General features: G+C 46.0%; 1 protein-coding gene across 3 annotated transcripts in view; it reads left to right on the top strand.

Moving 5' to 3' along the window:
* Positions 1-14651, top strand: part of NOX5 (NADPH oxidase 5) — a 79329-nt gene that overhangs the window by 19617 nt on the left and 45061 nt on the right. For all 3 annotated transcript variants that reach the window (XM_056571614.1, XM_056571615.1, XM_056571613.1), the window contains exon 2: positions 2655-2778. In XM_056571614.1, coding sequence (XP_056427589.1) covers positions 2659-2778 — 120 coding nt within the window. In that variant the 5' untranslated portion in view covers positions 2655-2658. The remainder of the gene's footprint in view (positions 1-2654; positions 2779-14651) is intronic.

The raw sequence follows: 14651 nt of genomic DNA, 5'->3' as shown, positions 1-14651 counted from the left end.
TGAAGACCCTTCAAATCCACTTGAAACCTGAACTGGTCCCTGAAAAATTGCGAGTTTGAAAATTTTGTGAAAAATTGGAAAATTGCTGCTGAACTTTGAAGCCCTCTGGTGTCTTCCAAAAGTAAAAACTTGTCAATTTTATGATGCAAACATAAAGCAGACATATTGTATATGTGAATCCCCAAAAAATTATTTGGAATATCCATTTTCAAAGTTAGAAAAATGCAAAATTTTTAATTTTTTCATCAAATTTTGGAATTTTTCACCAAGAAAGGATGCAAGTTACCACAAAATTTTACCACTAAGTTAAAGTAGAATATGTCACGAAAAAATTATCTCAGAATCAGAATGATAACTAAAAGCATTCCAGAGTTATTAATGTTTAAAGTGACAGTGGTCAGATTTGCAAAAAAGGGCTTCGTCCTAGAGGTGAAAATGGGCTCCGTCCTTAAGGGGTTAAAGGGGTACTCTCCGATGGAAAACTTTTTTATTTATTTATTTTTTAAAATTAACTGGTGCCAGAAAGTTAAACAGATGTGTAAATTACTTCTATTAAAAAATCTTAATCCTTTCAGTACTTTTTAGCAGGTGTATGGTACAAAGGAAAATCTTTATTTTTTTATTTTATTTTTTGTCTTGTTCACATTGCTCTCTGCTGACACCTGATGCCCGTATTAGGAATTGTCCAGAGCAGGAGAAAATCCCCATAGCAAACCTATGCTGCTCTGGACAGTTCCTGACACGGACAGAGGTGTCAGCAGAGAGCACTGTGGACAAGACAAAAAAGAAAAAGTAAAGAATTTCCTCTGTAGCATACAGCTACTAAAAAGTACCAAAGGGATTAAGATTTTTTAATAGAAGTAATTTACAAATCTGTTTAACTTTCTGGCGCCAGTTCATTTAACCCCTTAAGGACGCAGGACGTAAATGTACGTCCTGGTGAGGTGGTACTTAACGCACCAGGACGTACATTTACGTCCTAAGCATAACCGCGGGCATCGGAGCGATGCCCGTGTCATGCGCGGCTGATCCCGGCTGCTGATCGCAGCCAGGGACCCGCCGGCAATGGCCGACGCCCGCGATCTCGCGGGCGTCCGCCATTAACCCCTCAGGTGCCGGGATCAATACAGATCCCGGCATCTGCGGCAGTTCGCGATTAAAATGAACGATCGGATCGCCCGCAGCGCTGCTGCGGGGATCCGATCATTCATAACGCCGCACGGAGGTCCCCTCTCCTTCCTCCGTGCGGCTCCCGGCGTCTCCTGCTCTGGTCTGTGATCGAGCAGACCAGAGCAGGAGATGACCGATAATACTGATCTGTTCTATGTCCTATACATAGAACAGATCAGTATTATCAATCATGGTATTGCTATGAATAGTCCCCTATGGGGACTATTCAAGTGTAAAAAAAAATGTAAAAAAATGTGAAAGTAAAAGTAAAAAAAAAGTGAAAAATCCCCTCCCCCAATAAAAAAGTAAAACGTCCGTTTTTTCCTATTTTACCCCCAAAAAGCGTAAAAAACATTTTTTATAGACATATTTGGTATCGCCGCATGCGTAAATGTCCGAACTATTAAAATAAAATGTTAATGATCCCGTACGGTGAACGGCGTGAACGAAAAAAAATTAAAAAAGTCCAAAATTCCTACTTTTTTAATACATTTTATTAAAAAAAAAATTATAAAAAATGTATTAAAAGTTTTTTTTATGCAAATGTGGTATCAAAAAAAAGTACAGATCATGGCGCAAAAAATGAGCCCCCATACCGCCGCTTATACGGAAAAATAAAAAAGTTATAGGTCATCAAAATAAAGGGATTATAAACGTACTAATTTGGTTAAAAAGTTTGTGATTTTTATTAAGCGCAACAATAATATAAAAGTATATAATAATGGGTATCATTTTAATCGTATTGACCCTCAGAATAAAGAACACACGTCATTTTTACCAGAAATTGTACGGCGTGAAAACAAAACCTTCCAAAATTAGCAAAATTGCGTTTTTCGTTTTAATTTCCCCACAAAAATAGTGTTTTTTGGTTGCGCCATACATTTTATGATATAATGAGTGATGTCATTACAAAGGACAACTGGTCGCGCAAAAAACAAGCCCTCATACTAGTCTGTGGATGAAAATATAAAAGAGTTATGATTTTTAGAAGGCGAGGAGGAAAAAATGAAAACGTAAAAATTAAATTGTCTGAGTCCTTAAGGCCAAAATGGGCTGAGTCCTTAAGGGGTTAAAAAAAAAAAAAGTTTTCCACCGGAATACCCATTTAAGGGGTTACAAGCACTGTAAGGTTTGGAGAGTCAGACTTGTGTTTATATGGGAATGTATTTAGTCAGGGCTAAAAAAAAGAAAAGAAAAAAGGAAGAAAGGTGTACTCACCTGCCCTGTTCCCCCACCAGTCCCACTGTACAGCACCTCCTTGTCTAAACATGAAAAAAGTACCTAGTCAATCACTATCTATTTCATGTGTAATATGCTATAGGTTGCTTAGGAAAAGGAAATCTAGTCATGCTTTCATATTCTAAACAGATCCATACATCCAAGTCTATATGGGCTGTGTATCAGCTGTTCTGTTTTATTTATTTATTTTAAATACCGTACTCTTTGGGGTTAAGTAATGTTACATGTTACATTTCTTGTCCTAGAATCATGAGTGCAGATGAGGATGCCAAGTGGCTGGAGTGGGTGACCAAGCAGTTTGAGAGTATTGCTGGAGAGGACAAAGAAATTGATCTTGAAGAATTCAAGACAGCTCTAAAGGTTAAAGAGGTTGGTCTGCAACTAAAACTGCTATAAACAAACTCAAGAGCCACCACATAATTCTTTAATAATAGCCTACATCAGTCTACAAGCCCATCAACAAGATACAAATCTTGCCACCATACCTAACCTATAGTTATACACATACTGTATATTACTGTGAACAGATGTCTTGTTGTTTCATAAGTTCTATGAGCACTTACTGTAAATGTGTGTTCCCCATGGCTGCCCTTCAGTAACTGGAGAACACTCTTTCTTTAAAGGGGTACTCCGGTGGAAAACAATGTTTTAAATCAACTGGGGACAGAAAGTTAAACAGATTTGTACATTACTGCTATTTAAAAATCTTAATTCTTCCAGTACTTATCAGCTGCTGTATGCTCCACAGGAAGTTCTTTTCTTTTTTAATTTTCTGTCTGACCACAGTGCTCTCTGCTGACACCTCTGTCCATGTCAGGAACTATCCAGAGCAGGAGCAAATCCCTATAGCAAACCTATCCTGCTCTGGACAGTTCCTGACATGGACAGAGGTGTCAGCAGAGAGCACTGTATTAAGACAGAAAATACATTTAAAAAGAAAAGAACTTCCTGTGGAGCCTACAGCATTTGATAAGTACTGGAAGGGTTAAGATTTTTTAATAGAAGTAATTTACAAATTTGTTTAACTTTCTTACACCAGTTCATCTAAAAAAAATAGTTTTCCACCGGTGTACCCCTTTAAGTAATGTAAATTAGAATGTGATCCTACAGTATTAGCCCCATGGGGACTAGTAATCTCAGCAGAAAGCTTAGTCTCCTAATGCATCAGTAGGTGCAGCCAATCCGCAACTGCCTCATGCTGCTGTTTAGAGGCAGATTAGATTTAGATTATTTTTGCACAGTCCTTTACTAAAATAAAAGATAACAGCACATTATACAATATAAAAAGCCATTTTTAATTGTCGGTCGAGTGATCATAGCTTAACAGTACAAGTCCCAAAAACGAAGTTGATCCCAAAAAGAAAGTTAACTTTACTTCTTATAAGTGACATGGGCGAAACTAAACTGGGCCTTAGCTGTAATATACTCTTTCGTGTGGCAGCTGCCCAAATAAATAAGCACATGTGTAACGCCGAGCGTTCCGGGTCGCGCTGTCCCCCTGGAGCGCTCGCGGCGTTCTGCTGACAGCAGCGCTCCGGTCTCTGTCTCTGATCGCGAGCGCTGCTGTGTTCGTGCCGACGGGGACGCGATCTGCGTAGCAGGTCATGTCCACTCACGGATCTCGCCCCGTTCCACTCACCCTCCTCCTCCGGTGTCGGTCTCGTCCCGGCGCGTGCGGCCCCGTTCCCTAGGGCGCGTGCGCCGGCTTTCTAAGATTTAAAGGGCCAGTGCACCGCTAATTGGTGCCTGGCCCAATCAATCTAATCACTTCCCCAACACATAAATACCCACTTCCCCTTCCTGTCCTTGCCGGATTTTGTTGCCTTGTGCCCTGAGAAAGCATTTAGTGTGTTCCCTTGCCTGTGTATCCAGACCTTCTGCTGTTGCCCCTGACTACGAACCTTGCCGCCTGCCCTGACCTTCTGCTACGTCTGACCTCGCCTCTATCTAGTCCTTGTGTACCGCACCAGTCTCAGCTGCCAGAGAGGTCGAGTCGCTACTGGAGGACATGACCTGGTAGTTACCGCCGCAGCAAGTCCATCCCGCTTTGCGGTGGGCTCTGGGGAACACCAGTAACTACTTAGAACCGATCCCCCAGTACGACCCACGCTATCGCCTCTCTGGCACAGAGGATTCACCTTCTGTGTCCTCACCAGCCGCCAGTCCGGATCCTGACAACATGTATAAAGTGAAGTTACATTGAGGGTGCATGACTTGCATGGAATCCTTCATGGAATCTCGTAGGTAAGAGGGAGTTTCCTCCACATAAGGCTGAAGAAACTGATATATATATATATATATATATATATATATATATATATATAGTAATAATCTGAATGTGATGGTATCTATAAAAATACGATAGGTCACTGTTTTACCCACACCCTGATGCTGGAGTTACATCTAAACCATTCCTTCCAGGACCCATGTATATTCAGTTTCAATTAGTTCTATTTTTGAGAATTCCTATATTCCACTAAACATCCTTATGTGCGTATATCCTATTACCCACATACAATACAATACCCCTGTTTTGTTGTGCATATTTTGGAAGCTTGAGGTTTGAGGCTTACTCCCCCCTAGATAAGTCCTGTAGAACACATTTTTACAATTACAGTATGCTCTAAATGTCACTTTGTTTCCAATTCTTTTTTTTAATCATATTTATTCATCTGGCATATGCTTTAATATACTCTTTTCTTCTCCATACTGTCACTCTTCTCATCCTTTTTTTTTAATTAATAAGATAGAAATAGACATCTATCGAAATACATCCCACTCGTCTTTCACCAGTTTCTGGATTTATAAGAGACATTATCCAAAATCCATGTCACTTTTTCCAAATAATAGCAGGATAGAATCATAAAAAAGATTCCTTTTATCAATATAAAACCAACTGCTGAAGAAGGAGTTAAAGGGGTATTCTGGCGATAGACATCTTATTCCCTATCCAAAGGATAGGGGATAAGAAGTCTGATCGTAGGGGGCCTGCCGCTGTGACCCCCGCAATCTCCGTGCAGTACCCGCATTAAATGCTGGGCTGCTGCTCCAGTCTCGGAAACCTCTGTGTTTCTGGGACTGGAATCATGCTGTCACACCACGCCCCCTCATGCCATCACGCCACGCCCCCTCCATTCATGTCTATGGGAGGGGACGTGATGGCTGTCACGCCCCCTCCCATTGACATGAATGGAGGGGGCGTGACGGGACGTCACATTTCCAGTCCTGGAAACACAGAGGTTTCCGAGACTGGAGCAACAGCTCAGCATAGAATGCGGGTGCTGCACAGAGATCTCAGGCCCCGCCGCAAACAGACATCTTATCCCCTATCCTTTGGATAGGGATGTCTATGGCCAGAATAAATAACCCTTTAAGGAAAACTTCGAAATGTGTTCAGTGCTGGTTTCTCTAGAAAGGTAAAAAGTCAAAACTTACTGACAGCTGTCAGGACATCTGTAACGGACCATCAGATGTTTTCCTGAATCTTTTTTCCACAGGATTGAGAAAAGTAAACGTGACTGGGGAATACTTTACATACTGTCAGCATTTATATTGGGGCTGCAACTGTATCTGCAACCCCAGTACTGTATTATTGTCTGGATATGGGGGCATACGGTCCCATGTTTCTGTGCACGTATTTGTAATCAGTCCCTGATGAGGTTACCTATTCAGGTGTACCGAAACACGTAGGGCAGGGCATTTTGCAGAATTTATACGCTTGACGGCCTGTGATATGACTGGGACTGGTCAGACTGGGTGATTTAAAGGCGTTCTGAAGACAATATAGTTAATCTCTTAACTGTGAGTTATTCCTGTGTCTCTTGTAGCAATGGAGCATCGTCATCCCTTGTTAATATATTATATCTTGCACTATTATCTATGTTTCTTAACAGCATATTTATTAAAAGTTAAGTTTTAGTCCACTCCCCCTTACCATTTTAAGACACCTGAGGGGTGTAGTTTCCATAATGGGGTCACATGTTGGTGTTTTTTTTGCGTTTATGCCAAACCGCTGTAACTGTGCAAATCACCAATTTAGGCCTCAAATGTACATGGTGCACTCTCACTCCTGAGCCCTTTCGTGCACCTGCAGATCGTTTTGTGTCATATGGGGCATTTCCGTACTCAGGAGAAATTGCGTTACAAATTTTGGGGGTCTTTTTCTCCTTTTACCTCTTGTGAAAATTTAAAGTATTGGCCAACACCAGCATATAATTGTAATTTTTTTTACACTTTACACTAACATGCTGCTGCAGCTACCAACTTTTCTTTTTAATAGGGGATAAAAGGAGCAAAATCTCCCCAAAATTTGTAACCGAATTTCTGTCAAGTACAGAAATACCCATATGTGGCCCTAAACTGTTCCCTTGAAATACGACAGGGCTGCGGAGAGAGCGCCATGCGCATTTAAAGCCTAAATTTGGGATTTGCATGGGGCGGACCCAGAAGCAAGCATGGCGTTTGCCTACTCCACCAAAAATACCCTATGGCAGTGTTTCCCAAACAGGGTGCCTCCAGCTGTTGCAAAACTCCCAGCATGCCTGGACAGTCAATGGCTGTCCAGCCATGCTGGGAGTTGTTGTTGTGCAACAGCTTGAGGCTCCGTTTAGGAAACAGTGCCATACGAGACGTTTTTTATTTGGGGGGGGGGGGGGACTGTTTAAGGGTGTGTATATGCAGTGTTTTACTCTTTATTTTGTGTAGGTGTAGTGTAGTGTAGTGGTGTGGTGTTTTTACAGTAAGTACACACAGATGAGTTTATGAATTTTTTCCTGCTACAAGTTTGAGTCAGGGCAGATTTTCCGAAACTCAAACTTGGAGTGGGAAACTGTAAAGCTGCCGTGTGCTCTAGCTGTTGCATAACTAAAACTTCCAGCATGCCCTTTGGTTGAACATGCTGGGAGTTGTACCTATGCAACAGCAGGAGGCACACAGGCCTCACCTCCTGCTGCCGCCTTGATGCTGCTGCTAGTCTCAGGGTCTCCATCCCGGCGCCTTCCTTCAGGGGCCTCCATTGCCGGTGAACACTGATGGGCAACCGCTCTCCAGACCAGGGGCAGAGCGGGTGCTGTCAGTGACACCGCCTAGCAGGAGCCCCAATCATGCTGTTCGCTAAAAAAAGTGTGTGGGGGGGTTCCTCCTGGGCGATGTGCTGGGATGCTTGCTGATAGATATCAGCAGTCATACCTGATAGATATCAGCAGTCATCCCGTTCCAATCACCGCCAAGTGCACGGCAGTGACCGGAAAAACAGAGGGCATACAGTTATGCTTTTCGTAAGTCCCAGGACGCAAGAGTGTACCTGTACGCCCTTCGTCCTTAAAGGCGCCATCCTTCAGGGGCCTCCGTTGCCGGTTAACACAGCAGTGGTAAAGGGGTTAATGATAAGCAAACAAGCAGTGTGTCCACATATTGTACCACCAGTGGTGTCACTTTCCCTCCTCCAGTGTCCAAAGGTTACAAACAGGTCGCATTACAAGAATTTGTTTTTGAAAAATCGCTGCAAAAATGGTGCAGTTTTACCGCGAATTTTCACAAAAATTGTTCTGGTAATGTGACCTGTTTGTAACCTGTGGACACTGGAGAAGAGAATGTGACCCCACTGGACTGCTACTAAACACATCTCCCAGCCCAAGGTTATACTGCTAGTAGGAGGGGAGAGAGTCAGGACGCAGTCACATAGCCTTACTCACCCTCATATGAAGCGGACACTGCTGTGTTCCCGGGAGGCCTGTCAGCTCTCGGCCCCGTCCTCTGTTGGGGCTGAGCCATATGTCAGGGACACTTCATCCCTGCTCTGCTGCTGCTTGTCTCTGCTAATGACACGCAGACCAGGAGCAGCGTAGGGGTATAATTACATAGAGAAAACAAGGGAAAGGAAGGTCCAGGGCTTCTTGAGGAGGCTTTCAACTGTATGGGCGAGTCGTCCAAACAGCTGAAAGTAGCACTTGTCTGACTGGGGATCCAGGACAAATGTCCTGGATCCTTAGAAGCTGCATTTGGCCCTTTACCCGGCCGGGCTCTCGGACCACGTCTGAATGGACCGGCCGGTCAGCCTGCCCCTACAAGATGTCAGAATAGCCTTCCAGAGCTGCTGTTTGAATTTAAACTGCCTCCGACCCTCATAGATCTTTGGCTTGAGGATGCTTCAAAGGTTCTCAAGGATTGAGGTCAGGGGAGGATGGAGGCCACACATGACTTTCTCTCCTTTTATCCCCATAGCAGCCATTGATGCAGAGGTATTCTTTGCAGCATGAGATGGTGCATGAAGATGATTTTATTGCGGAAAGCATAGTTCTTCCTTCTGTACCAGGGATGAAAGTGGTCAGTCAGAAACTCCACATTCTTTGCAGAGGTCATCTTTACACATTCGGGGACCCTAAAGGGGCCCACCAGCTTTCTTCCCAAGACTCCACCACCGCCTTGCTGACATCGCAGCCTTGTTGGAGCAGGGTGGCCGTCCACCAACCATCCACTACTCCATCTATCTGGACCATCCAGGGTTGCACGGCACTCATCACTGAACAGGACTGTTTGAAAATTAGTCTTAATGTATTTTTCTGCCCAATGCAGCCGTTTCTGCTTGTGAGCATTGGTTAATGGTGGCCAAATCGAAGGTTTATGCACAATTGCAAGACACTGGAGGACTCTACACCCTGATGTCTGAGGGACTCCAGAGGCACAGCAGCTTCAAATATCTGTTTGCTGCTATGTAATGGTATTTTAGCAGCTGTTCTCTTGATCCGATGCATGGATCTGGCAGAAATCTTCCTCAATGTGCCTTCATCTGCACAAACCCATCTGTGCTCTGAATCAGCCACAAATCTCTTAATAGTGCAATGATCACACTTAAGTTTTCATGAAATATCTAATGTTTTCATACCTCGTCCAAGGCATTGAACTATTTCACTCTTTTTGGCATTAGAGAGATCCTTTTTCTTCCCCATATTGCTTGAAAAGGGTGCTTAATAATGTGGAACACCCACCTTTAGTAGTTTTTCCTTAAATTGGGCTCACCCGGCAATCTAATTATCACAAGTGTCCGAGATTGTTTTCAGTGATCAAAAGAGCCATGAGACACAATGCCATCCATGAGTTAAACTGAAAAACTAAATATTTAATCTTTGTGACACTTAAATAGAATTTGCATAATAATTTAGAACATGGTGTACTCAAATTCACTTTACAGTGCTGAGAAGAGATCTAGCTTGGCTGAATATAATTTTTTTTAACTAGCGAGATATGTGAGTACATGAGGGATTACATGAGTAATGGTCTTCGGGTGATATTGTACAAATTGTTCTAAATTACTGATATGCATCTAGATTTTATTGACTGATAAGAACTTCTAACTTGGATAATAATTATAAGCTTACCTTGAACAAATGATAACCTTACTTTGCATTATCTCAATGCCTTATGGCATATTATGGATAAATTAGCTTATTTTGGACAATAGGTATATTTTGCAATATCTTGTGATCCTTTCCGAAGGATATCTTGTGACATATTGTGGATAAGTGACACTGAAAATTCTAAACGTCTACAATATTTGTCTATTTTTAGATATTGTCTAGAAGATCTAGGAAAGGCTTTTTTTTCCCTTAGATTCCCTTTTTATATTTTTTCTTTTTTTTTTATACTTGTGTACTTCTATGTTGTGTACATACACATCCATTACAACCAAAGACATTATTCATACTCACACATGATAATTCATTTCAGTTGTTTTTTAAGAATATTTTAATATAATAATGCAATTTTGAACATTCATCAAAGTGTTGTATGGCCTAAAAGTGTCAGCCATTTTTTTTCTTTGCTTTGCTAAATTTAGGAAAGTGTAGCACCCAGGAACTGGGAGTTGCCCCTAAAAGGAAGAAACATTGAGATGTATGGATCTTAGCAAACATTAAGGCTATGTTCAGATGGCAGAAATCAGTATAGATGCGAGAATTCCGCGTCCACATTAATTTGGCTGGAATTCCGCATCTTTATGCATCTATGCAGAATTCCGCAGAAGACTTTTAGGAATTTTAGCTGCAGGATATGCTGCAAAATTCTGCAGTGTAAATGGGACTGTGGAATCCCATTGAAGTTAGTAGGCTATAAACACATGTGGAATTTCCATGCAGATTTCCATGCAGAAATTCATGTTGAAATTCTGCCGTGTGAACATACCCTTAAAGAGGCCGTACAGCCCTGTACAGTAGCCTAAATTGTCTTGCAGGATCGCTGAAACTTTAAAAGTACGTGAATGTAACAAGGTTACCAGATGGAAGGGATAGCAAAATCCCTTGTCAACAAATATGAAAGTGAAATAAGTCCTATAGCATGTCACAATTTGGCTCACAGGTAGTGGATCCTCTGTGTCAGCGAGGGATTGGCGTGGACCGTGCTGGTGGACCGGTTCTAAGAGGCTACTGGTGTTCACCAGAGCCCGCCGCAAAGCGGGATGGTCTTGCTGCGGCAGTAGCAACCAGGTCGTATCCACTAGCAACGGCTCAACCTCGCTGACTGCTGAGAAGGCGTGGGACAGAAGGACTAGGCAGAGGCAAGGTCAGACGTAGCAGAAGGTCGGGGCAGGCGGCAAGGTTCGTAGTCAAGATGGATAGCAGGAGTTCAGGTAACACAGGCTTTGGACAACACTAAACGCTTTCACTGGCACAAGGCAACAAGATCCGGCAAGGGAGTGCAGGGGAAGTGATCAGATATAGCCAGGGAGCAGGTGGAAGCCAATTAAGCTAATTGGGCCAGGCACCAATCATTGGTGCACTGGCCCTTTAAGTCTCAGAGAGCTGGCGCGCGCGCGCCCTAGAGAGCGGAGCCGCGCGCGCCAGCACATGACAGGAGGGGCCCGGGACGGGTAAGTGACCTGGGATGCGATTCGCGAGCGGGCGCGTCCCGCTGTGCGAATCGCATCCCCGACGGCCATGTCAGTGCAGCGCTCTCGGTCAGCGGGACTGACCGGGGCGCTGCAGGGAGAGAGACGCCGTGAGCGCTCCGGGGAGGAGCGGGGACCCGGAGCGCTAGGCGTAACAGTACCCCCCCCTTAGGTCTCCCCCTTTTTTTTGTCCGACAACTGCTTTACCTGGGACGAGGACACCGGGAGAGAATGGAGGGTTTCCTCAAAGGCAGGCAATACAGCAGGAGTGGGAATGGGGAGGGAGGGCAGAGGGTGAAGCTTGGCACGGGACAGGGTGACACAAGGACGGGGGCCATGAGGAGGCACTGAGGCTTGCCTGACGGGACTGGGAGGGGGGGAGAGGCATCTCTTGTGGCAGGCAGAGTCCCAGTTCTTGATCTCCCCGGTGGTCCAGTCAAGGGTGGGAGAATGAAGCCGGAGCCATGGCAGACCGAGGAGGACCTCAGAGGTACAGTTGGGAAGGACGAAGAACTCAATCACTTCGTGATGGGGTCCAATACACATCAGGAGGGGTTCTGTGCGGTAACGCACGGTGCAATCCAATCTGACTCCGTTGACCGCGGAAATGTAGAGCGGCTTGACGAGACGGGTCACCGGGATGCGGAATTTATTCACCAAAGAATCCAGAATAAAATTCCCAGAAGCACCAGAGTCCAAGCAGGCCACGGCTGAGAGGGAGGAGTTGGCTGAAGGAGAAATCCGCACAGGCACCGTGAGACGTGGAGAAGCAGACTTAGAACCAAGAGACGCCACACCCACGTGAGCTGGGTGCGTGCGTGCGTTTCCCAGACGTGGAGGACGAATAGGGCAATCCACCAAGAAATGCTCGGTACTGGCACAGTACAGACAAAGATTTTCTTCCCTACGGCGATTCCTCTCTTCCTGGGTCAGGCGAGACCGATCCACTTGCATGGCCTCCTCGGCGGGCGGCCCCGACGTAGATTGCAACGGATACTGTGGGAGAGGTGCCCAGAGATCTAAGTCTTTTTCCTGGCGGAGCTCTTGATGTCTCTCAGAAAAACGCATGTCAATGCGGGTGGCCAAATGGATAAGTTCTTGCAGGTTGGCAGGAATCTCTCGTGCGGCCAGCACATCCTTGATGCGACTGGATAGGCCTTTTTTAAAGGTCGCGCAGAGAGCCTCGTTATTCCATGATAACTCGGAAGCAAGAGTATGAAATTGGATGGCGTACTCGCCCACTGAAGAATTACCCTGGACCAGGTTCAGCAGGGCAGTCTCGGCAGAAGAAGCTCGGGCTGGCTCCTCGAAGACACTACGGACCTCAGCGAAGAAGGACTGGACTGTGGCTGTGGCAGGATCATTGCGGTCCCAGAGCGGTGTGGCCCAAGACAAGGCCTTTCCTGAAAGAAGGCTCACTACGAACGCCACCTTAGACCGTTCTGTAGGAAACAAGTCCGACAACATCTATATATGCAGGGAACACTGAGACAGAAATCCACGGCAGAGTCTACAGTCCCCATCAAATTTGTCCGGCAGGGACAAGCGGAGGCTAGGAGCGGCCACTCGCTGCGGAGGAGGTGCAGGAGCTGGCGGAGGAGATGGTTGCTGCTGTAGCAGAGGCAGAAGTTGCTGTAACATGGCGGTCAACTGCGACAGCTGCTGTCCTTGTTGGGCAATCTGCTGCGATTGCTGAGCGACCACCGTGGGAAGGTCAGCGAGACTTGGCAGCGGCACCTCAGCGGGATCCATGGCCGGATCTACTGTCACGATTCGGCTCACAGGTAGTGGATCCTCTGTGTCAGCGAGGGATTGGCGTGGACCGTGCTGGTGGACCGGTTCTAAGAGGCTACTGGTGTTCACCAGAGCCCGCCGCAAAGCGGGATGGTCTTGCTGCGGCAGTAGCAACCAGGTCGTATCCACTAGCAACGGCTCAACCTCGCTGACTGCTGAGAAGGCGTGGGACAGAAGGACTAGGCAGAGGCAAGGTCAGACGTAGCAGAAGGTCGGGGCAGGCGGCAAGGTTCGTAGTCAAGATGGATAGCAGGAGTTCAGGTAACACAGGCTTTGGACAACACTAAACGCTTTCACTGGCACAAGGCAACAAGATCCGGCAAGGGCGTGCAGGGGAAGTGATCAGATATAGCCAGGGAGCAGGTGGAAGCCAATTAAGCTAATTGGGCCAGGCACCAATCATTGGTGCACTGGCCCTTTAAGTCTCAGAGAGCTGGCGCGCGCGCCCTAGAGAGCGGAGCCGCGTGCGCCAGCACATGACAGGAGGGGCCCGGGACGGGTAAGTGACCTGGGATGCGATTCGCGAGCGGGCGCGTCCCGCTGTGCGAATCGCATCCCCGACGGCCATGTCAGTGCAGCGCTCCCGGTCAGCGGGACTGACCGGGGCGCTGCAGGGAGAGAGACGCCGTGAGCGCTCCGGGGAGGAGCGGGGACCCGGAGCGCTAGGCGTAACATAGCATATGTTGTTGCAATTCTACGGTGTCCATTTTAGGACATCGTCAGCCGTAACTCTGTCCCGCATCAGGCGAAACAGCGTCCCGCCTCCTCCATCGGACCAATCTCCGTCAGGTGTCAACTCCCTCCTCCCTCTTCCATCATCCGAAACTCCCTCATCCAAAACTCTGTCATCTCTCAGACGAAAAACCTTCCTGCCGTGTAACAGAACCGAGTCAGTGTTGGCTCTCTGCTGTACATGCTATTTAGTGTCGGCTCTGTAGAACATGTAGTGTCTGTAGTACACTGTAGTACGACTCTGCTATACACTGCTGTGCAGTGACGGCTCTGCTATGCGGCAGGAAGTTGAGTCTGAGGGAGAATAGTCTGAGGGATGACGGTGTTATGGACGATGAAGTTTCGGATGAGGGAGTTGTGGCTGACGACTGACAGAGGATTGGTCCGAGGGAGGAGGCAGGACGCGGTTTCGCCTGACGGGGGACGGAGTTGAAGCTGATGACTGACAGCGACTGGTCTGAGGGAGGAGGCAGGATGCCGTTTCGCCTGACGCGGGACAGAGTTACGGCTGACGATGTCCTAAAATGGACGCCGTACAATACTATAAAGCCGGAGGTTAGGCAGATTGCAATAATTTAAACCAGCCCCACATAAAGGTCCTAAAGAGTAATAGTACACTGCTCAAAAAAATAAAGGGAACACTTAAACAACACAGTGTAACTCCAAGTGAATCACACTTCTGTGAAATCACACTGTCCACTCAGGAAGCAACACTGATTGACAATCCATTTCACATGCTGTTGTGCAAATGGAACAGACAACAAGTGGAAATTATAGGCAATCAGCAAGACACCTCCAATAAAGGAGTGGTTCCTCAGGTGATGACCACAGACCA

This window comes from Hyla sarda, chromosome 4 (genome assembly GCF_029499605.1).
Source record: "Hyla sarda isolate aHylSar1 chromosome 4, aHylSar1.hap1, whole genome shotgun sequence".
Classification (NCBI taxonomy): domain Eukaryota; kingdom Metazoa; phylum Chordata; class Amphibia; order Anura; family Hylidae; genus Hyla; species Hyla sarda.
Note: the sequence above shows the minus strand (reverse complement) of the source record. Positions and strands in the feature narration are given on the sequence as shown.